Source organism: Neolamprologus multifasciatus, chromosome 9, assembly GCF_963576455.1.
Source record: "Neolamprologus multifasciatus chromosome 9, fNeoMul1.2, whole genome shotgun sequence".
Taxonomy (NCBI): domain Eukaryota; kingdom Metazoa; phylum Chordata; class Actinopteri; order Cichliformes; family Cichlidae; genus Neolamprologus; species Neolamprologus multifasciatus.
Genome location: NC_140447.1, coordinates 9,618,995 through 9,643,046, shown reverse-complemented (window position 1 = coordinate 9,643,046; position 24,052 = coordinate 9,618,995). Strand labels below are relative to the sequence as shown.

General features: G+C 40.2%; 1 protein-coding gene across 2 annotated transcripts in view; it reads left to right on the top strand.

Moving 5' to 3' along the window:
* Positions 1–19,100, top strand: part of wwp1 (WW domain containing E3 ubiquitin protein ligase 1) — a 28,297-nt gene extending 9,197 nt beyond the window's left edge. For both annotated transcript variants that reach the window (XM_085173064.1, XM_085173063.1), the window contains exons 8-25: positions 3,087–3,268; positions 4,096–4,507; positions 4,692–4,787; positions 5,267–5,441; positions 6,550–6,604; positions 8,223–8,307; positions 9,011–9,139; positions 10,086–10,158; positions 10,265–10,336; positions 10,817–10,905; positions 11,021–11,180; positions 11,505–11,638; positions 13,734–13,874; positions 13,968–14,088; positions 14,298–14,402; positions 14,660–14,756; positions 14,853–14,925; positions 15,533–19,100. In XM_085173064.1, coding sequence (XP_085029190.1) covers positions 3,087–3,268; positions 4,096–4,507; positions 4,692–4,787; positions 5,267–5,441; positions 6,550–6,604; positions 8,223–8,307; positions 9,011–9,139; positions 10,086–10,158; positions 10,265–10,336; positions 10,817–10,905; positions 11,021–11,180; positions 11,505–11,638; positions 13,734–13,874; positions 13,968–14,088; positions 14,298–14,402; positions 14,660–14,756; positions 14,853–14,925; positions 15,533–15,632 — 2,299 coding nt within the window. In that variant the 3' untranslated portion in view covers positions 15,633–19,100. The remainder of the gene's footprint in view (positions 1–3,086; positions 3,269–4,095; positions 4,508–4,691; positions 4,788–5,266; positions 5,442–6,549; positions 6,605–8,222; positions 8,308–9,010; positions 9,140–10,085; positions 10,159–10,264; positions 10,337–10,816; positions 10,906–11,020; positions 11,181–11,504; positions 11,639–13,733; positions 13,875–13,967; positions 14,089–14,297; positions 14,403–14,659; positions 14,757–14,852; positions 14,926–15,532) is intronic.
* Positions 19,101–24,052: the final 4,952 nt, after the last annotated feature.

The following is a 24,052-nucleotide window of genomic DNA, read 5'->3' as shown; positions in this document are numbered from 1 at the left end:
CTGAGAAGACTGCAAGACACAAACAGTAGGATATTTAAAGCTCTTTCCACTTCCTGGGATTTCCAGAAATGTGCAAGTACACAGACAAATTGCAAACACGGCCAGCCGAAGGACAATTGTGGTGGGCAAACATATTTTTCCCCATGTCATTGTTACCTAAACATTGAAACCCTAAACACGCATCTTGAAAGCAAGACAGTTAAAGCAGCAAATATATGCACATGAATCCAGGTCCCTAAACAATAATCTGTGAACAAATCCCCTTTAAAACTTTTAAGAAATGTATAAACAGGAATAAGCATAAAATAATGACTCATTTTGAAATCATTTTTACATAACATTAATAAAGAAAGTGAGGATGCTCTGAGATGCCACAAGAAACTGTGCCTTAGTGCTTGCTTGAACTTTAAATGCTACTACATTAAATTTTCCCTAAATTGTTGTGAACATAAAATGTTTGTGTGTTTGAATAACTAAATAGGTTTTTAATAGGTTCCAACTAACTTCATTGTGGTTTTACAAAGGTAGTTAGCAGTCTCGCAAACTGTATTGAATTTTTAGTTGCAGATAAACTGAGATTCTTGCATAGACGTATATGACATGTCGCCCGCTGCTTTAACATCCTAGACAGTATAAAACATGGACGGAGCTTCTGGGTGGAAAAGTACAGGTACTGTGGCTTAATTCTGTCTCTTGGTCACCAGATTGTTGGGATGGCAAACACATTTCCAGTCCTACAGAAAGCTATGGAAAATGGCTTTCTGTTGTGACCTATGTACACAATTTCCTGCTATATTAATGGGCTCGGTCATTTATTTATCCATTTATATGCTGAATAATAAATCTTGATCATGCAGTATTTCAAAATGCATTCATTATCCAGGGCATCTTCATTGCCTAATGACATGTGATTGATAAGCAAGCAGATTCACAGTTAGACCTGCCCCTGCTCATCACATCTGGGTTTTGGTTTTTGTTTTTGTTTTGTTTTTTTCCTTAAACTGAGAAACCAGTGGATGATGTCACAGTAGCTACAGCTCTCTTTTATAGTGTCTATGCAACCTACATTTTTGTGTTATTATTTTAGTGTTTTTGTGTTAACACCTACAGTGAATTCAGACTTACTTAAAACCTTCAGTGCTCATCAAAACCTGGCTCTAAATTACTGTTGTTACTGTTAAGCAGAGATGGGCAGTAACGCGCGTTACTGTAATCTGATTACTTTTTCAAGTAACAGGTAAAGTAAGGGATTACTATTGCAAAAACGGTAATTAGATTACCGTTACTTTCCCGTAGGAACGCTGCATTACTGCGTTATTAAAACCGTGATTTTTTTTTTTTTGCGAGAATGTCTCATGACAATGACGTAAGCGAGTGCGACGTTAGTGACAACAGCTGTCTGCAGATCAACAGTGGATCATATATCGAGTGTGGGAGAGAGTATGAGCGTGCAGCATTTAAAGCGTGGAAGTACTGACCTTACTTTGAGTTTGATTCCATAAAAAGTGACAGAAACATTAGCGTCCGTTGTGCATGGGAAGAAAACTTCTTTTTACAGGGAAAAAAAAAACCCTAAACAAGCACTGAGTGCGCAATGACATAATGGGAAATTCACAGAGAAACTCGCAGATTCTTCCACTGACCGCTGCAGCACACCTGCACCAGGGCAAACCTCCGCCTACCCCACTCCTGCTTTACAGGTGAAAATAGAGCAAATAAGTGATCTGTATCGTTTCACACAGGAGGCCTTTTTCTCCCTTTGTAATGCCTGTGCCTTGATTTCTGTCTTCTGTTTATTCCCTTTTGATTTGTTGCGTTTCCTTCTTCTTTTTACCGCCTGTCCCGTTTGGTTCTTTTGCCATCAGAATTATTGTCTGAAGGCAAAGAGAGAAGCCAAACGGAATTACTTTACCAAGTGGACCATCCCTGCCTTACCGTATTGGTCCATTTAATTGACCTTTGTTGTTATTATTTATTTATTTTATTTTATTTTCAGTTGTTACAGACGAGACAGACATGACCGGGGAGAGGGAGGGAAACAAAGACAGAGGGGAAGAGGAATAGTGATGAAGGGCAAAGAAAATGGAAAAGAAAGGGGGGGCAAAAAATAAAATTTTTTTATATATATCACCTGGATCACCTGTTGAGAGAGGGGAAAAAAAGAGAAAACAAGCAAACAAAAACAGCAATATAATAAACACAACACCATCGTGATACTCTGTGTGCATATAGCAGTAAATATTAAATATTGAATGTTATTATGCAGCACGTAAGATTTACAGCTCACAGTGTGCGTTGAGGTAGGAGCCAAAAAGGGTGTAGTTTGTGTCTGTGAGCACCCGTGTGTGCATCTGTGAGCATGAGCGCGCTTGTATTTAAAGTTTTGTTGCATTTCCTTTGTTCTTTCCCCTCAGTTTGTGTTTCCAGTTTTAAATGGTCAAGTAAAGGAATCCTTCTGTGGATCTAGCAGCAGCAGGTTTTATGACCTGTCAAACCACATAATAAAGGCTGTAGGCCTGTGATGCATTTTTGTCTTCAAACTGTGCGTGTTTTTCTGTTTTTGTAATTGGTACCCTGTCTTTTGTCTCAGCATCACATCAACTTGCTTTAAGCAGGTCCACCTGGGTTTGACTCAGTGTTTGAAAATCTGTTGGCATCACTTCCTGTGCACAGCATCTTAACAGGTTTTGAGTTGTAATTATAGGGAGAGCTTTTATGGCTTGTAAATATGCTGACTAGTAAAAAAACTCATTAATGTGAGTTATCTGTATTTGCCATCTCTTTTGGGTTTTCCCTCACACAGAGAGAACCCACTTCTCACAAAGACAAAGGTTGGCCTTAACAGCAGGTTTTGCGATGGTCTCTTTCTGTCAGCTCACAAAGGAGCCTCTTTAATTGTACTCATTAAATCACCGTACTATCCTATTATAGCCTGTTTTCCTCTACAAAACAATCAGTTCAGTGTTATAACTCAGATCTGATGGCCATGGATGCAGTGAAGTAGCACACAGTTGCTCATTCTCATGAGCAATTCAGATTTGAATTAAAAAATAAAAAAATGAAATCTCCTGTATTTTATCCTAAAGCACAGTGAATGGTACAGACTTGGGCCCAAGGTCAGGTTCCTGTTCAGCCTCCAGCGGTGCGGATGGTCAGGTGCCTTCAAGCTCCTGCAGCCCTGCTCTTGGTCATGTCGTCAACGGAGACTCCACAACCAACTCCACCCCTGTCCACCAACCCTCAGACAGTGATAATGAGAGTAGGATGGGTGAGTTTGCACATTACACATTACAAAACTCATTTATCGTTGTTTTTTGTTTTGTTTTTTGTTTTTTTGTTTTTTTATTTTAGACAAAAAATAACTTAGATTTGGATAAGACTGAATATTATTAGAGCACCCTGGTAACATTCATATGTTATAGTGCCTTGGATGGTCTCAAACCACCTCAGGTTTATGCTCTCCACGGTCGATGTGAACCTAGTGAAGAGTAGAGAAGAGGAGTAATTACATTAAGGGAAGCCTTTAATCTCTGCTGCTCTCAGCACCTCTATCCAATCTCCTTGGAAAGAAAAGCGAAGTGAAAGCAGAGTGCACTTAAACTCGGAGGACAGGCCACATTGACCTGAGGTTCATGACAGAATATAAATTTTTTAATGGCATTGCATATAAAGAACACACACACAGTTAGAGCAAATGGAAACTAGCAGTGTGGGGTTATCAGAATACCAAACTGGTACCTGGTAAGAGTTCCATAGGCTACCTTTGGTGCATGAAAAGTAGCTCAAGTAGACAGTTTTCACCTTCTAAAAATTTGGGTTCAATTAATAATCTTATCATTCATTTTGTGCTCATAAATTCCAACGTAATAGATGTATTTACCTTCACAGAGATCCTTGCTGATAAGCCGGTTTCTATCACTTTATCCATGTTTTGTGGACATATGCAGACTCCTAGACTGTTACACTAAAAGTCAGTTGTTGCAGACAACAGCTTAAAAGACTTGATTTATTTATTGCCCTTGAGGCATTACTGACATCAATGGATTGAGTTGTACAAGTAAACGGCACTCCGGTCTTATTGTGACTTGCCTGCAGTCAATGGGGAGTCCTGTGATGCTGCTGAAGGGCAGTCATCTGCTACAAGAAGTGATGTGCTGCCCTCTGGAAGTGACCATGAGGACTGCATTCAGGATGCTGCCCTGCCAGACTCTGACACAGCACCAAATAGCACATCTCAACCCCCGCCTGCTTCCACATCATCGTCAACCTCTTCTGTTGCTGCTAATTCTGCCACTGCCGTTGCTGCCTCCTCTTCTTCCTCCACATTCACCTCTCCAAACCAGGGGGTCACCACGTCCTCGTCGTCATCCTCCCCGGCGCCTGCTGAAACAAATGCTTCAGGAAGTGGAGGTGGTAGTAATAGTAGCAGTGCAACAGTAACTACAGATGGGGCCAAGCCCAGGCAGCAGGTCCCCAATACTGGAGCCTCAGATCCTCTTCCACCAGGGTAAAAAAAAACACAAAAACAACCCCTGCTGCTCATTTACTGATCAGTATTATTGTATTTATTTTGATTTATTTCTGTTTTCAAATTACCTAAACACCAGCGCACACACAAATATGACAACAGTAGAGTGACGTTGACCAGAATTTTTCATCCTTTGTTTGTTGTTTAATTTTGCATCTTTTAGGTGGGAGCAGAGAAAAGACCCACACGGGAGAACGTACTATGTAGACCACAACACCAGGACGACTACCTGGGAAAGACCACAGCCGCTACCACCAGGGTGAGGGTCTCACCTTTGTCTTATGTTGTTGTCACACTTGTTGTGTTTAGTCTGTTTAAATCAAACATGAACACAATAAGCACTCAGGGGCAGACTGAAACAACAGTTCCAAATGAACTCCAGAGCAGTGCATTTACGTTGTGAACGTGATCCAACCTTGATCCAAGTCAACTACCAGATGCACGTTGCAAGTCAAAATTCCCTTAGACACGTATGCTTTGCATTCTGGGATCCACCAAAATATTATAGTGCAAGTCTGTACGGGCTAGCAACTAGCTGTGAATTGAATGTAAATACTCCATGTTCTCCTATAGTCCAGAATACAGCACCTTCTTTCTATATTTACTTTTGTTGTTTGCAGGTGTAAGTAGTTATTTCAGTCTTTTTGTTTAATCACCTACATGTCAGTTTCTGGCATTGAAATGTACTTTCATGTGTATTTCTCTATTTTTACCATCCCATCTCATTCATTCTACCAGTTGGGAACGTCGAGTGGATGACCGGGGTAGGATCTATTATGTGGACCACAACACCCGCACCACCACATGGCAGCGTCCCACTATGGAATCGGTGCGCAATTTCGAGCAGTGGCAGAGCCAGCGCAGCCAGCTGCAGGGAGCTATGCACCAGTTTAACCAGAGATACCTCTACTCTGTAAGACACATCACCACACTCACTCTTCTGCCTAATTACTTGTGTTTTCATATTTATACATATAAATAAGTAACTTACATGCTGCCCATTTAAAAGAGAGGCTCTAATACAATCTAAAATAGTGTTATTTTGATTGCATTATTATTAGTATGTAGACCAAGCCATATCCCTTTTTCTTTTAAAAGTCAAGGTCCTCATCAAAAAGAAGCCCTGAAGCCCTAATGACTGAAAAATTTGCAATTGTTTTTACAACACGTGCCCTGTAAATAAACTCATTTACAGAGCAAAAACCACATTTTGCTGACTGAAAATGCTGCTATCTGCCGTCCTTTGATCTTTCACTCTATGTAATCTGTGCATTACTGACTCAGCAGACCAAGTGGATACACACAGCTTTCAGGGTTTATCAGCTTGTTACTTATCCAACACTACAGAAAATGGCAACATCAGTGTCTCTGACCATTTTAGATGAGCTCTAGCATGAATGTAGAAATATGTTACCAAGTTTAAGCCAACTTTCGTTTTTTCCAAAATGATTTTCATCCAGTAGAATGAATCTCATCAAATTTCATTTGTAAAAATACAGAGTTTAGAGATTAACTCAGCTGTGGTTTCAGTCATTTTCACCAACAATTTTACAATCTCCCTTAGCCGCCTCAGTAAACAGGTCGTCATCAGTCTTATCATCATGATGAGCTCAGACATTCAAAGGACCAGCTGTTGATGGTCATTTTTCTTTCCACCCTTAATCTCGTCTCGTTGTCTCGGGACTTTTGTTTTGGAAACCCACTTACTCAATATACTGTTGGCACCCAGCTCATTTAGCCCAAAGGTGAGAACCAGAACTTAATATATGAGAGGCGGTCTTTTGTCAGTGATGTCGTCTTCACATCTTCATGATTAGTTTACAGCATAAATAAAAAGGCAAGTAGCTGTTAAGTTTCTACCAGTAGGCAGCTACAAAGACCACTTCACATCAAGTGCTTCAACAAATAGTTTTTGAACAATATATTTTTTATTTATTTTGCTTTTGGGGCTTTTGTGACTAGATTTGCACCTTCCTGGTGTTTCCCCAATGAGTGTCTATCTGTGTACGCCTTGTTTGCAGGCATCCATGATGTCTGCTGAAAATGATCCTCTTGGCCCACTGCCTCCTGGTTGGGGTGAGTTGACATTCATTTTTCTCTAAAAGCTGTGCTTGCTTTTTCTGGTGTCAGTACTTTGTGTTCTATACTTAAAAAGGGGAGCTAGGAGTACATCAGCAGTTCTTAATAAGGTAAGCAATCGTGCTAGGTTTCTACACGTGCAGAGAGGGAACAACACACCTGGAAGGTAGATTGTTCCTTCTCTTCTTGCTAGAGTCCTTTAGAGGTCACACCATTGCTCAAGGCCCTTGTTTGTTTTGTAGCTGGATAGTTGGTCAGGAAAAATGGATGTATGTTTTGGGTCTTTGTTATATTGCAGAATACGTTTGGACCAGTCAGTCTCCTCCCCTTTGGTGTTTTGTGCTGGATTGTATTGTGTGGCTTTATTTTGAACTTGTTAAAATAATATAACAACAATAAAGAAAAGAAAGGGGGAAAACGCATTTAGTGTTACCAAAACTTTTGCAAAGTGCTGTACATATGACCTATTTCTATGCCAGATTCTGTTATACATATAGTATATGCATATTCTGAATATGTATCCCCACTAGGGCTGCCACGATTAGTCGACTAGTCATGATTACATCGACTATCAAAATTGTCGACGACTAATTTAATAGTCGATGCGTCGTTTGAAGCTTTGTAAGATCCCAAAAGATGCAGGAATAAGTAGTAGGATTTAAGAGTGTAATAACGGACTGAAACAGAAAATGGCAGCACTGCATGTACAAGGATGCCAGCTGCCGTTAAACCCCGAAGAAGAAGCTGTGTCCCATAATTCATAGCGCGGCCCAGAACAGTTTTCAACAATGGCGGCAGCTAGTTAGTTTTAATATTACTCTTATTATTCTTTTTGGGTCACAAAATAAACGTTTAACATATTTTCAGGCGAGAATGTAGCTGTGTAAACCTCAAATATCTGCTCAGCCCGTGAGAACACCGGACTCCCGGCAAATCGTTTTCAAACCCACCGCCGTCTTTCGCTACTCAGGTTAAACATGATCTATGAGTCACTTAGATAACTTAAAAATGTTATTGTTTGGCTTTTTTTTAGTATTTTATTTGTTCCTGAGTAAATCGGTTTGGCTGAGATTAAAGTTATTGATTTTACACAGACGAATAAACGTCAAGCAGACAACTGATTATCAGAAGTGTGAGGTGCTCAAGAATATACTCCGGTGTCCCGTTATATTTTAGATAGCAAGGAGTTTATTAAACTCCACCGAAACAATCTGCAAATTTCATTAAAATTTAATAAACTATTATCTTGTCTTTATTTTTAGTTAGCACATAAACACCTTAAACACTTAAAGCTGTAAGCTAATGATAGTTATATAAGAGCAGATGCTGCTGGTGCAATAAGCTGTACGTTTTACGTCCAATGGATGCATGATCTGATTAGTCGACTAATCGCAAAAATAATCGGTGACTAGTCGACTATCAAAATAATCGTTTGTGGCAGCCCTAATCCCCACATATCCCCAATATGTTTTAAAGTTAAATGTCAGTATTCTGCTCTGCTTAATGATTAAAAGGATTCATTAATTAACAGCTTTTTCTGTGTATGTAGGGCCAAGTGTCTCTTATGTCTGTTGCTACGCTACAGATTTCTTGTGTTTATTTGAATACGTTTCAGAGAGGCGTGTTGACTCCAATGATCGAGTGTACTTTGTCAACCATAACACAAAGACAACACAGTGGGAAGACCCTCGAACCCAAGGGTGAGTGGCAGAAAAACACTACAGACAAACTCTGCCAGTGTGGCCTTTTGGATGTAAACCATTAACTTCACTGTGCAGTGCTACTTTGTGTTAACTTCACTAGTAGCCACACAGTAACTTCACCATTTTTCTTGAACAGCATGCAGGAGTGTACGGTCAGATGGGACAGATCAAACTATTGCAATCTTGACCTACTTTACTGTCAGTACCTGGAACCCTCTCATTTCCTTATTTTTCTGCCATGAAACCTGCTAAATTTATTTTTAAAGCTGCGAGAAGCTACAACACCCTGTGTGTCTTCATCTAATCTTAATGTACTATAACCCTTACAGGTTTTGCAGAACCCGTATGTTCTTCAGCCAATAAAGTTAAGCAAAAAAACAAGGAAACCCAAAGGAATTCAATTAAATTAGCCATTATAATTTGATTCAGTGCAGTAAAGTAAATAGCTGAAAAGGGTTAAACACAAAACGTTCTGCTGTTCATTTGATGGTTTAGAGTTTGCCAAAATTCACTTTAAAAAGAATATTAACATTTTATTACATTTTATTGTTTTGCCTTTGGTTTATGCTAACTTGTTTTCTATTACTCTTTAGTAGTAAAGTGCTGCCAGATATTTTCAATTTGGACTTTGTCCTTGTAGGTAATGTCTGTGTTCAGCAGCTACATACCTACATAACACTTTGCGTCTGTGTGCCTGCAGGCTACAGAATGAGGATCCTCTGCCTGAAGGTTGGGAGATCCGGTACACAAGGGAAGGGGTTCGCTACTTCGTGGATCACAACACCCGAACCACAACTTTCAGCGACCCCCGCACTGGAAAGTCTTCTGTGTAAGAACACCTTTCAAATCAATTTACGCACCAGGTGTCTGAAGACCTGCAGCTTTAGGTGCTTATGTAAAGTTTAAGGGGTCATGTTTAATGAGGCCAGCTGGAGTTATTTTGAGATTTAATTTAGCTGATATGCTGTACATATAGCATTAAGCTGGGTAAGAAGAAAAAAGGATGTTGATTCAAAAGAAGCACTTCCCACTGGTGTTCAGTTTTATGGTTTTATTTTACCCTGGGCCTTTGAGGAAACCTTGTAATTTCTTTTGGAACTCCAAATGTATGCCTAGAGCACATTTTCCATGCAGGGCAAACACTGAAAAACATAAATGGATGCAACTATTTACAGTGGCTTGCAAAAGTATTCGGCCCCCTTGAACTTTCCCCTTGAACACATTTTGTCACATTACAGCCACAAACATGAATCAATTTTATTGGAATTCCACGGGAAAGACAAACACAAAGTGGTGTACACGTGAGAAGTGGAACGAAAATCATGCATGATTCCAAACATTTTTTACAAATAAATAACTGAAAAGTGGGGTGTGCGTAATTATTCAGCCCCCTTTGGTCCGAGGCCCGGGGGTTGGGGACCGCTGCCCTAAAAGACTGGCAGCTGTAATTGCAGCAAAAGGTGGCTCTACAAAGTATTGACTCAGGGGGCTGAATAATTACGCACACCCCACTTTGCAGTTATTTATTTGTAAAAAATGTTTGGAATCATGCATGATTTTTGTTCCACTTCTCACGTGTACACCACTTTGTATTGGTCTGTCACGTGGAATTCCAATAAAATTGATTCCTTTTTGTGGCTGTAATGTGACAAAATGTGGAAAAGTTCAAGGGGGCCGAATACTTTTGCAAGCCACTGTACATCTGCTGGTGAAAGCTTTTCTATTGCACCTGTCAGACTCCACGTTTTTACCTCTAAATCTTCTTTTCTCCTCAGCACCAAAGGCCCTCAGATTGCATACGAGCGCAGCTTTCGATGGAAGCTTGCCCATTTCCGCTACTTGTGCCAGGTTTGTGTTTCCTCTAACGTAATGAATTAAAGACAGTGAGAGATTAACTTGATCTTCCAATTTCCTAATCCCACTCTAATACATTTTTGTTCTTGTCTCCACTCAGTCTAATGCTCTCCCAAGCCATGTGAAGATCACTGTCTCCAGGCAGACACTGTTTGAAGACTCCTTTCAGCAAGTAAGTGCGTCCTTTTCCTTTTGTCATCTTTGTGTCTAAGATGATGTTTACAGCATAAGGTAGTACCTTAGTGCAGTGGTTCCCAAACTTTTTTTTGCTAGGCCCCCCGTTGTTTTACAAGAAAATATTAGAAAATCTGCTGTGGTGCAAAGTGACAATGGGTGTAGTGGAATTAAGACAACCCCCGAACACTAAATGGGTTTGCAGGCAGTACCCCGTGAACCATTACTCTCTCCTTATCTCTCTGACTGACTGGGGGTCTGTTTTGGGGGTTGTCTTTCAAGTGCACCTGTTGTCACTTTGATTTGCACAAAGCAGCTAAAACGGATTCACAGTGACTGCTGCTTCCTAGCTGGGCACAATGATATCCCTGAAGTTTAACAGACTTTGTGTTATACTTTAACAATCTATGGTTCTTTATTTATTTTTGTACAATCTGTATTCACAACTGTGCACTCATCACTTGCTGATGTCTCTTAGATTATGGCCCTGAAGCCTTACGACTTGAGGAGGCGATTGTACGTCATCTTCAGAGGCGAGGAGGGTCTGGATTACGGTGGCCTGGCCCGGTAATAAAGACACTTAAATATAATTTTAACTTTAAAGAATTCCAAAGAATATTTGTGTATAAAGAGTAAATAAAAATGTGCAGCTCATGGCCTGCCATCTCCCTCTTCTCGTCAGAGAGTGGTTCTTCTTGTTGTCCCATGAAGTGCTGAACCCCATGTACTGTCTGTTTGAATACGCTGGAAAAAGCAACTATTGTCTGCAGATCAACCCAGCCTCAGCCATCAACCCCGACCACCTCTCCTACTTCTGCTTCATAGGCCGCTTTATTGCAATGGTACATTCACTTGATTCTCGCACACATTAAAACCATCATGACAACACAGATGGTTGTGTTACAGTAGATTACACATGATTTGTCAACCAGTGTCTCACATCCAGTCTTTTTTCATTTTTTAAGACAAGTCATATTTTGGAAAAAGTTATTTCAAAATCATAAGAGCTCAAGAGAGAAAGTGTTCAGTGTTGTTTTACACTTCCTGATATTTACTTATTTTGTTAATATGCAATTACACTGTGAGACTGTCTGCAAACTCTTTATCTTGATGCTTTCTGATTGACCAGCGGTTAAAGAACCTTATCTCCTCTTGATTACCCACAGGCACTTTTCCATGGCAAGTTCATTGACACGGGCTTCTCTCTGCCTTTCTACAAACGCATGCTGAACAAGAAGCTAATACTCAAAGACCTTGAGTCCATTGACCCAGAGTTCTACAACTCACTCATATGGATCAGGTAATTGATCTCTCATGTGTTAGAGCCCTACCATATTGTATTCATTTGAGAATAGGGCATGACTAGAAAATTAATTTCACTGCACTTATTACTGAGTTAAGCTTTTGGTTAAAGAGCCACAGAGTATACTCTTAATTTGATTATTTAGAAAGTTTCTCTTTGCTTGACTTTGCTTAGAATAACTTTCAAGGTCTCTTGACCGTTATTAAGGAACTTTTGTTACTGGGTGCTTTTCAAGCAAATTTGTTGATAGAACAAATTGTGCAGTTTATTTAGGCTGGTATAATGGAGGTCATATCAAAGTGTTGCTCTTTGAACGCTATGTACAAATAAGGCTTATCAAATATATCTGTATAATTTGTCCTGGTACAGGACAGGGAGACCAGGGAGACACTCCCTGTCCTGTACCAGGACAGGGAGTGTCTCCCTGTCCTGTAGCTGCCTCCACCAGTGTGTGAATGAATAGTGGCATTGTAAAGCGCTTTGGGTGCCTTGAAAAGCGCTATATAAATCCATTATTATTATTATTATTATTATTATTATTATCATTAATTTCTCAAACTATTGCTGAGTCAAGACTGGAAGTAAAAGGGAAAACTGCATAATTGTTTTGTTTTTGGTCCCAAGTACAATGAACACACTGTAAATAACACCTGGAGTCAAGTCGGTTCATTTATGCAGTCCACTATATGTTGCGGTAGGTTTTATAATGCATAACATACAACACTCTGGTTTTTGTCCACTTATTTGGATAAAAACACCCCATAAAATCAAATACTTAAAGAAGTGAGAAATCTCAAGGAAAACATTTGTCCCTTTCCCACTGCTCACAAACATGTTGTGTTTTATATTGAATCCTCAAAATAGCTTTTATGACAGCTTTGTAAAATTTGGAAGTGTCTTGACCACCTGTGATGGTTTCCATTTAATCACTGCTCCTAGTTAATGTTTAGCTGGAATTTCTAGGCTTTTTAGTAACGTGGTCATTTTGTCAGGGTGTTGTTTTCATACAGGACCTGTTCCGCTAATCGTATATTAGCAAGAACTGCTGAACTTAGTTTTGAAAGTTTTTTTGTAAGGTTTCACCTGTATGTCTTCAAGTGTTTCTCCTCACTGACATCTTCTTCAAGTACAGATGCAGTTTGATTAATCAGTGTGCTTTGCAGCTGGTTCATGCGGTGTGCAGCATTACAAAGCAGTGACCTAACGCAGCTGTTTAAAAGAATGAAAGAGTTACGTGGAAAAGTTGGCAGCTTTGAAGAAACTAAAATGCAGACCCTGTTTTGATTGAATTAACAATAAAGTAAAAGCTGGGAATGGCTGACAGTGAAGAAAGCCAGACAACATCTTGTAATAGAGTTATTTATTTATTTATTTAGTGTCCCGTTTGGATCTTTAGCCATCAAAATTGTTGTCTTATGGCCAAGAAAGATGCCAAGCGGATTTATTTTACCAAGTGGATCATCGTGGCCTTGCCATATTGGTCCATTTGTTTGACCTTTATTATAATTATGAATTTATTTTATTTTCGGTTGCTACAAACGGGACAGACATGACTGGGGGATAGGACAGGGAGAAAGAATGAAAGAAAGAGAGGGAGAGAAAGAAAACCAGAGGGGAGAAGAGACGGTGAGAAAGGGGGAAAGAAAGAAAAACAAACAAGACACCTGGATCACCTGTATGGAGAGAAAAAAAACCAGAAGAGAAAGCAAACAAAAAAAAAGCAACATAATAAAAACAGCACCATCACAATAAACTAGCTAGCAGTAGAATAAACTAGCTAGCAGTAGTAATAGATAATAATAGAGTTATTTATAGTGGCTTTGCCCCCTGCTTTATTTGCTCTTTACTCATTCTTAACTTAACCTCCTGCATTAGAAGTCAGAAAACCCTTTTACCACAGAAGTATGGAAAGAGCAAAGGCTATCCACGTACAAAAAGGTCAACTTAAGAATATCTCAGAGATAAAACTCCAGAGTGTTTGAAACAAACGGAGTTCCCTGTGTGTCTCCGTGATATTAAACCACACATTAATAAACAGATGTGTTAAAATTTGGTTGTATTTTGGCAATATCTGAGTCTCGTCTTTCCTCAGGGACAACAACATCGAGGAATGCGGTCTGGAGATGTTCTTCTCCGTGGACATGGAGATCTTGGGGAAGATCACCTCTCATGACCTCAAACCCAATGGTGCCAACATCCAAGTCACTGAAGAGAACAAGGAGGAGTACATCAGGTTCACAGTCTTTGTTTTATCAAAAAAAAAAACTCACCTCTGAATATCATTTAAAGTACATATTAAAGAAGATTTGTACTGTTTGGCTTGCAGCCTAATGGCAGAGTGGAGGTTCTCTCGTGGGGTGGAAGGTCAAACCAAAGCTTTTCTCGACGGCTTCAATGAGGTGGTTCCACTTCAGTGGCTCCAGTACTTTGATGAAAAGGAGCTTGAGGTGAGCACCATTTTTCATCTATTTTAATGACTTCTGTTGTCTGTTTAAATGTAATACTAATTTAATAAGCAACTTACTACATGCCACAGAATTATTTTTGTTTGAATTAATCCTGGAAATCAAAGCATACCCAACTACAGTGGAATGATGTTGGTTCACATACTCTGTGTTTGTGAGAATAACCTTTTGTGTGTATGCGTTTAAACCAGGTGATGCTGTGTGGCATGCAGGAAGTAGACTTGCAGGACTGGCAGAGAAACACTGTGTATCGTCACTACACCAGGAACAGCAAACAGATCATCTGGTTCTGGCAGGTACAGAAATGCACAGCCTCACAGTTTGTTCTTTTTGCTCAGTTTGTGTTTTCTTTCCCTCCAAGTAGCAGTAAAACAAGCTCTTAGTTCAGGATTTGATAAAATAATTGAACTTCAAGAAATAGCGTTTGGTTTTTTCTTAATGTGTCTCATATTGCCGTAAATTCCCCTTATAACCTACGTGGATGAAGGTCCTTGACGAGTTAGTCGTAGAAAGTCAGTGATGAATGTGTGTGGCGTCATTTCTTTCCCTGCAGCTGGTGAAAGAGGTCGACAATGAGGTGCGACTACGGCTCATGCAGTTTGTCACTGGAACCTGCAGGCTTCCTCTGGGCGGCTTTGCTGAGCTCATGGGTCAGTGAGAGACGAGCATGCTTACTAAACATACTATTTATACTTCCTTAATGCTTTTATTGTTTTTCTTAAGCCACTTTTTCCTTTGCGCTGCAGGAAGTAACGGACCGCAGAAGTTCTGCATTGAGAAGGTGGGGAAAGACACGTGGCTTCCTCGCAGCCACACGTGGTGAGTGCTTGACCTTTGAAACTTGTTAGGAATATACAAAATAACAGCAGAATTATTTACAAATTAAACAAATCCCCAAGTATCTCTGGGTAGCCTGCCTAAGTATCCTCTCCAGTGACAGGCCGGTGAAAAGGTTTTACATCTTGAATTGGATAGAAGAGGCCTGAGAGAGTCCCATTCAGTTTTCTAGAATGAAAAGACATTTTACCTGTCTTCCATTATGTTAACCAGTTGGTGCTTTAAACGTGTCAAATGATGACGCTGTGAGAGCAGCTGTATTAGAAGTATAATCATAACCATGTTTTTGTGCTGATGTTAAAGCTAGAGGAGGTTTGGAGCTCAGTTAATGAGTCAGCAGTGACTTGGCGACCCTGCTCTGTGACTGCATGTGGTCCGAGTTGTTGTGTCTCTTAGATGCTTGCTTGTTGCAATGGTGACATAACGCTAGAGGACCAAACTGGAACTCAGTGAGGTCTTTAGAAAGACCCGCTCTCTCTTTCACTCAGGATCGACTGACTTTTATACTCTTAAACCTATTTTAGATCTGATAAACACAGTTTAAAAATGCAATGTCTTTGTTTGTTTGTCTCCGTTTTTGTCTTTTCAGTTTCAATCGTCTGGACTTGCCTCCTTACAAGAGTTACGAACAGCTGAAAGAGAAGCTGCTCTTTGCCATCGAGGAAACAGAAGGATTTGGCCAAGAATAGAGGGAGGAGTCCTCTTCTATTTCCCTTCCTCTCCCATCGCTGTTTATTCAGCCAAGAAAAACAAACTTAAAAAAATTGCACAAGATAACCACCACTGTATATAAGCTATTTTGTCATTTCAAACCAAATCCTAATTTGCTGCATAATTGTTGCTGCAGCCCTTTCCCCCCAGTCCCTATATATCTAAATATATATCTATATAATACACCTTCATGAAATATGCAAGCATTACAGCATTTTGCTCTTTGTTCAAAAACAGAAATCACTGATAGTTTTGGGTTTTTTACACTTCTTCCACCACTGCTGACTGGCTTTTAAAAATACATTTAAATTGTTTTTGAGAGGATTTTATAAAGTGCAGTCTCCTTTTAAAGCTCTAGTTCTATAGGGCTTTTAAAGGGCTAGAATAGAAGTATCGGGGTCTGGTGCCTGAAATTCTTGCTCCTGTCGGACCCATAGTAATTTTGCAATTTTGGTGCACTTGCATGCTGCCTCTAAAGATGAGAAGACTGCTATGCCCACCCTCCACCGCACACATAGTTTTTAGCATGGATCTCTCCGTTTCTAAATAAGCTCATTGCTACCATTAAAAAAAAAAATGTAGCACTACAATTGGACTGATTGGAAGCACAGAAACACCCAGTGTTTTGTTTTGTTCTAGTGTTTTTGCTTTTTTCTCTCAATGAAATTCTGGGCACCAGCCCAGAGACAGAACATGTTTGGGGAAACAAAAGAGTGTTTTGTTTTTTTTTTACATTTTAAACACACACATGTGAGTGTGATGATGGTGGGAACTTCGTGGATTAAAGTTTCAAGCTAGAGATCCCACATGAGATGTTGCAGATTACCTATGCTGCAGTCTGCTTGCACACTGTGAAGCTACAAGAGCAAAGCTGGTTGCTCTAACCTAAATAATGAGCTACAGACAGGTGACAAATTAAAGGAGAATAAAGTGTCTTTAAAGATATTGGGCCACCAGTTCTTAGAGTCTCTGGGACCCTACGAGGGGAATAGAACAATGTTTTTCCGCAAGACGCTTGCACAGGTCCTCTGTGTTGGTCCAAAATCTCCACATTTCCACCCTCAGCCCCTCCCATTGTCATTCCTCTCCAGCCAGATTTGTTTTTGTAACTGAATATTCTTAGTCCTCGGCTGTAAAAGGCTGATAAGTCAAGGTCACTGAAATTCTAACTCGAGAGGTCAGGTTTTCTGAAAATCTGTGAATGATGTCGTCTAGGATCATCTACAATCCTCAGATGAGTTCAAATCTCAGTGACCTTTATGAGGTATTGTTGTCACCCCACCAGGTGGGAAAAGTCACACCCAACTTTGTGAACGTGAGAGTGAGGTGACCTAGGATTTTCAAATTTATACCCTACGTGTATCTACTATAAACCTCGGACAAGTTCAAATCTTGGTGACTTTGACCTCACGTTCGAGGTTCTTTAATGTGTCATGTTTCATTCATCATAAAAGAATCTGACACATAGACATGAAGTCACTCAGGTCTTAGTGTTAATAGCAATTAAAATAGGTAATCCATCTGATTAAAATGTAATAATTAAAGTCATAATATAACTGTACAAATATACAGTCAGAGGGGAAGTCAGAGCCAGAGGCCTAAGATTTCAAATTGATACTTAACGGTATTAATTTGACTTCGAATCTCAGTGACTTCTACCTCAAAGTCAACATCAGAGGTCAAGTTTTCTAAAAACCTTATGAATGAAATAACCCAAGAAGGAAGTCACCTGGGATTTTCAAATTAACACCATAAGTGCAGCTACTAGGATGCTGAGGGGTGGCACAGCTGGCTGTCAGTGTTTTAAATCAATTACAAACTGAGTCAGTCATGTCAGCAAATTGTCAGATCCTAACAGAACCAGACGCACTCGCTGTTGAGGGAAAGGGTTCAAGGCCTGTCTTTTGTCTTGGTGTAAAACACACATGTGCCCCCTACAGACCATCGTAGGTGCAGTCACCTCTGTAATGAGGGCTCGACTATGATTTCCTCTCAGACTGTTGTTGCCGCTGTCTGTTTACATCCTGCATTGACATTCTCACGTCACCCCACCCCCTCACCCCCCTTATATCACACTGATGCCATTTTTCTTGCCAGCTTCATACAAGCACAGATTCACTTAAAAAGAACGCGTGTGCTTAGCTGGCTTTCTTCTGCCTCTTTGATTGAATTATCTCAAACTGGCGTGTGCTATAAAGCCGTCATGTTTCAGAGGACGGCAGGTATTATCATTGTTGTTGAGGGACAGGCATCACACCTAACCAACATAAAGCACAACAAATAAATATATAAATCAGATTTGTCCATGTCGTGCCACAGTGAGGTTCAAAAAACAGTTGCACCCCAAGAAGGCAACTACATTTCATCTACACAAAATGACGACCTGACCCAAGCATTCGGGTCTTAACCACATGATACAATCTCATTTATTTATCTCCGTATTTAGACTGATGTCCTTAAATTAAAAATAATCTTTTGTGGCAACTCCTCAGCATCTTAGGCCCTAATGCAGCATCAGCCTGATGACTCACTACTTTGTTGTTTGTTTTTATCTTTACACCCCCAATTTCCCCTGGTCCTTTTTGTTTCTTTAACTGCCTCGCTGTTATGTTGAAACTCCATTGTTTGTAAATGACAACTCTGGTGCTTACTCTTTCAGTCAGTGGTCTAAATGCAGGAAAAAAAGAAAATAACTCAGCCAGTGGCAGGCCATTCTCCTCATCTTTGGTGTGTGGGGTTTGTTTTTTTGTTTTTGTTTTATTTAAAGACCACTGCAAACAGCAGCAAGCTGATTTAGACTTTGATTCCTCTGAGGAGCTCGTGATTTAGTAAAACGATCGGTGGTGTATATAACTTGTTCAGCTCTCTGAGATGAAGCGCTGAAACGAGGGACAACAACATGAAGAGATGCACTGCTCTGTAGCAAAAGGAGCCGACTTTTAAGAGACGTTAAAACTGCGTAACTGTGCTTCCTTTTGAACAGAAACCTCTAATCAAAGAAAATCAACTGTATGTGAATATTCATTGTAAAAAAGAGACAGTAAATGAAGTACTTAAATATTATAATTACTTACACAGAGCCGCCGCGCCATTGATGGAAATCTGTGATGCCTTTGTTCTTATCAGAAGTAGATGGACGTTTCAGATCGCCTTCATTGCAGCCAGTAACTCGCCGAAGTATCACGTGAATATCGGAAACAGAGTTGAGTAATGATGCTGTATATCAACTTAATGCAGCGGGGAAGTTGCTGCGGTTTAGGCGATCTGAAATGCATCCAAACTTGTAACATATCGCGTGTAGATACACACTGTAAACACAAACTACACTGTACAGAATGCCCCTTTACTGGAGAAGATGTGTATAGAAGTTTCATTTTTAATCTGCTTTCACCCATTTTCAATAGAGAGAGAATGATTTATGAGATACAAATAAATAAGTGAATAAACCCCCGCATTGATTCATGTTTTCATTCTTTTTTTGTGTGTTTCCTGTGACTTTGGGGCATTATATACAGAGGAGAAAAATAAAACAAGGTTTTGAAATGACAGTGATGTGACTTAAAGAATCTGTTGGGATTATTTCTACATGACAAAAATTTTATATTTGGTCCAACAGTAATTTGACAAACTAACATATATCTCAACTTAGGCATTGTTTGAAAACTTGGATGAAAGTCCTGTGAAGCAGGTGACTGGAGTCCACAACTCATGGACATTACCGAATGCTGCGTTTCCTCCACTGAGATGCTCTGCCAGGCCTTCACTGCAGTCATCTTCAGTTGCTGCGTGCTGCTTGTTGCAGATCAGGTGACTGACTTGGCTGTCAAAAAATAACCCATTTCTTTGCCTTGAGAAACTGAGTTGCTTTTACAGTTTGTTTTGGGTCATTATCCATTTGAAATGTGAAGCACCAGCTGATCAGTTTTGCAGAAATTGGCTGAATCTAAGCAGAGAGTACAGCCCTGTACACAATCCTCCCTGCTGCTTCTACCAGCAGCCTCATCATCAGTAAACGTAGTGTAAAGTGCTTTGGGGTCCTTAGGAACTAAGTAAAGCGCTACACAAGTACAGACCATTTACAATCATCAGTAAACACACTAACAGCACAGTTACACTGGAAGCCATACATGCAAATAACATTCAGTCTTCATGTTTGACAGGAGACGTGATATGTATTCTTTTCTTTTGGATGTAGACTGGCAGAGAGTCTAATTTGGCAATCAGTGGTTTGCACCTTATTGTAAAACCACTGTATTCACATTTATGAAGCCATTTTTTGATCGTAGACATTGACAATAGTACACCTCCTTCCTTAACAATTCTTGACTTGGATGGATGTTTTGAGGGAAATTTCCTTAACCATGAAAAGATTCTGGGATCATCCACCTTTACTTTTGTGGTGTTTCAGGAAGTGTGGTGTTGCTGAGCTTGCTGTCTCTCTTTGACAGGTCTGTTTTGTTTTTTAAACCTATTGATGGCCTCCTTCACTCCCTGCATTGTCACCTCTTTGGACCGCTGAGAGTTCCAGTGAAGAGCTGAACGTCTGGAACAAACTAACCAACTTATTTGTTTACTTTGTCGTGGAATAATGAAATGGCCTCACATGGCCAAGTAACTGCGAAATTGCCAAATTACTGTAGAGCCTCTGAAAATATGGGATTATGTATAAAAAAAATTGTAGTAATTCCAATAATAAACAGTTAAAGCCAAACTTCAGTCACTTCTTGAGTGATTTAAAATCTTTGATGGTCTAAAGAGGCAAAATTACAATAAATGTGTCATTGTCCAAAATTGTATGGACCTAACTTTAATGTTTTTCAGATAGGCAGTCCTAACCTTAATGTTACAGGTTTGGTCAGCCTGTTTCAAACAGCAACAATCGCATCTACAGTGCATCAAGCGAACTATGTTAACCTGTTACAGTCTTGACTGGCTTTCTGTGAGTGCTTTCATAATTAAAACAGGGAAGCATAAAGAGAGAAGTAGATTTGGTCAAGGAAACCCAGGATTTCTGTATTAGTGGTGGGTGTAAAGATCAAGGTATCAATAGTATTAATACCAACGTGGATAATGGTATTGGATCAATTCTAACATGATGGGATTGATACTTTGTTTCTATCCTCTGCGTTCAGTATGTAACCCACTGAATTGTGTTCATTTGTTTTATGGAAATAAAAAACATACATTTAAACAACAGAAGCTGACCCAAAGTGCTTTAAAGTTGGGCACAGTTACATTCCAGGTTTTAAAATAACTTTAGCTTTTTATGTATTTTGAAAAAAGTGTTTTTTATTGTATTAACTCATTCTCATGGAAGAGTAAGAATAACAGTTATTTAGTTGTCATTACGAATTTACAAGTTGATGATGATTCCTCTCATAAATCATGAGACATGGAGCTATACCACCTTTGTAAGTTGAAAGCATGGTTATCAGTATTGGCATCGGATTTATTGGTATCAGATTGATACCAAAATTTGAATTATGGCACACCCATAATCTGTATGCAGTTACCTCAAGGCGCTATATATGGCTATATTGTGATTTAAAGACCCTACAGTAATACACAGAAAAAAGAAAAACTAAATAAATGTAAAAAATACTATTGGAAAACACAAAACTTGAATAAATCTGCCCTTTTTTTAGGATTCACCTCAGTGGCATTCATAATACTCCTCGTTTTTTGTTTTGATGGGAATGAATTCATGAATCCAAAAAGAAGTACTGTTCTGAAGAATGTGTGCGAGCGTGACTCGATTGGTAAGCACTCAGGGTGCCAACACTTGAATAGCTCAGCTCACCCTGTGCTGGTAAACATAGATGTCTCTCTTGGTTCTGCAAAAACACAACTTGAACTCTCCATGGAGGTAAAAGGTTTACGCAGGGTTCATTTGTTTTTAATCTGGAAAGAAGCAAATGGAAATACCCTGCTGATGCCAGAGGTCAGAGATGAATGGGCAAAAATGCATTGAGCTAATAGGAAGGCAACAGGAACTCAAGTAACCATTCATTACGTCCAAGATATGCGGAAGAGCATCTCTGAATGCACAACTTGTCAAACCTAGAAGCAGATAACTACACGGGGTGCTACTCCTGTCAGCTAAGAACAGGAAACTGAAGCTACAGTCCAACTGGACAATAGAAAATTGGAAAATTGTTGTCAGGCCTGGGGAAGTCTTGCTGAAGTTCGGATAAAATGAGATGAAATACACGACGCAACATACAAAACTGCTAACAACAGGACATTGTTTTATTATTTCTTGAAAGCATGTGTGATTTCTGTGTGCAAAGCTGGCAACTGTTCGGTTTTTATAGTTAATAATGAAGTAGAAAATCTTTAGGAAACAGTGTCTGTGAAGGTTCTCAGTCATCCAGGTCATTGAAGTCAAAGGAGCTTGCAAAGAAAAGCGTCTGGACTTCTTTTAGTTGCTTGAAGATGTTTCACCTCTCATCCCAGAAGCTTCTTCAGTTCTGGAAACACACTGTAAAATCTAATTAGTTCCCAGAACTCAAAAAAAATTGAGGAAACTCATTGCCTCAAAAAATTTGAGTAAAGCTTAGCTAAAAATGATTAAATTAGGATAACTTATTTATTTTGAGTACTCTGTACAAGCTCATTTGTTCCCAGAACTCAAGAAAATTGGATCAAGTTTACGTAAGATGACCAAGTTAGTGCAACTTACTCATTTTGAGTACACTGTACGGCCTTGTTAGTTCCCAGAACTCAAAAAAATTAAGGTAACTCATTGCCTCAAAAAAACTAAGTAAAGCTTACTTAAGATGACTGTTAGGACAACAGCCATCATTGCAAGTCTGCAGTATTAAGAATAACTTGATATTTCTGACTGTACAATACTAATTGTTTACTTACTGACAAACATTTCAAGTTCAACTAAATGAAAAAACAATTTGTGGTAACCTGAATATGATTAAAAATAATTAACAACACTTTTTGTAATGATGTTAAAATCAGCCCAACTTTTATTTTCAAACACAACAAAGTATATCAGCCAACATACTGGACGCTGTTCTGCTGAACAACAAAGAATTATATCGCCATCATGGTTATAATCTCACAATGAAACAAAGTCTCAGATTTAATTATTCTGAAAATAAGTTTAGGCCACAAGTTTGTTTTGTACTTACATTACTTATATAATCAAAATAAAATATTTGTTGTTCTGTCACAAGTGCAGTCTCTGATTTAAACAACACATTTGTTTTTCCAACTCCTCTCATTGGAGGCTTATAAGAAGCTTCTAGAAGAGTTCCTCCAATTCTCCATATACGAGATTGATTATATGAACTACTGTTCCAACACATGAGCTGGAATGTTGTATTATTTTAAGGATGGCTTGTTTCACGGGGGCTCAGCCCTGGCGCAGGGGGCCTCTTGTGCATCGGCCTAACCGGGGGGCTCTTGAACTGGCAGGGAGGTTGTTCCATCTTTGCAGGAGTCCACTCTGCAGGTGGGGGAGAGACATAGGAGAGGTGGAGAATAAACTTAACCTGGGTGTCTGTGTCTTGTGTAGTCTGGGAGATGATTGAATGTTGGGGTGGGTACAGTTTCCTCTGCGGTGGGGTAGAGTGGGCTGCCCCGGGTCCTGTGGGGCTTGGCGGTGTTGCTGCCGTAGGCCCCGGTCTGGATGGGCCTGGGCTCCCTTGCCTTGGTGGATACCAGAGGACGGGGGTGCATATTGGGGTCAGCGGGGGAGCTGGCCCTAGGGAGGGACACCCTCCCCTCCCTTCTTTTCCTCCCCATCCCCGGCTGCCTCCCTCTTCACGCTCCACCACACCCACCCACACAGGTAGGGCTTTGGGGTGCAGGTGTGTCACCAGGGTGCAGGGGAGACATTCCCCCCCCCTCTGTCCTCTTCTGGCCACCTGTGCCTCAATTTTATCTCACAACTTAGACATCCACATTACTTACACTCTCATAACACACACATATATATATATATAGGGCCTTGAGGGTGGGCACGTTAACGGCGTCCAGTAGACGGTCTGTGTATTCAAACCTGCCTCTGGCGCCGGTGCCCACCTCTCAATTTTAAATCCATGTAGACATTGAGGGTTCTCGGGAGGGGCCGTGCTAACACCTGCTGCTCTCTGGCAGCAGCACCATGCTCTCCCTTGTTTTAAATACACTTTAGAGCAACACGCAGCAACACTACACTTGAGCGGGAGGAGGGAGGTATGGGGTCTTAACACACCCCTGTTCTCTGCTAGCCATCGGGGCGGGGGGGCTGGGAAGAGATGCTGGCTGTCCGATTGGCCTCCCTGCTGCTGCGGAGCCTGGGGCGGTCTGCTTGCCTCCACCCCGGAGGGAAGGGTAACATCTCTTGGGTCTGGGTGCCGTTTCCATCTCTGGGGGTGAGGATACCTGGACCCGGGATATA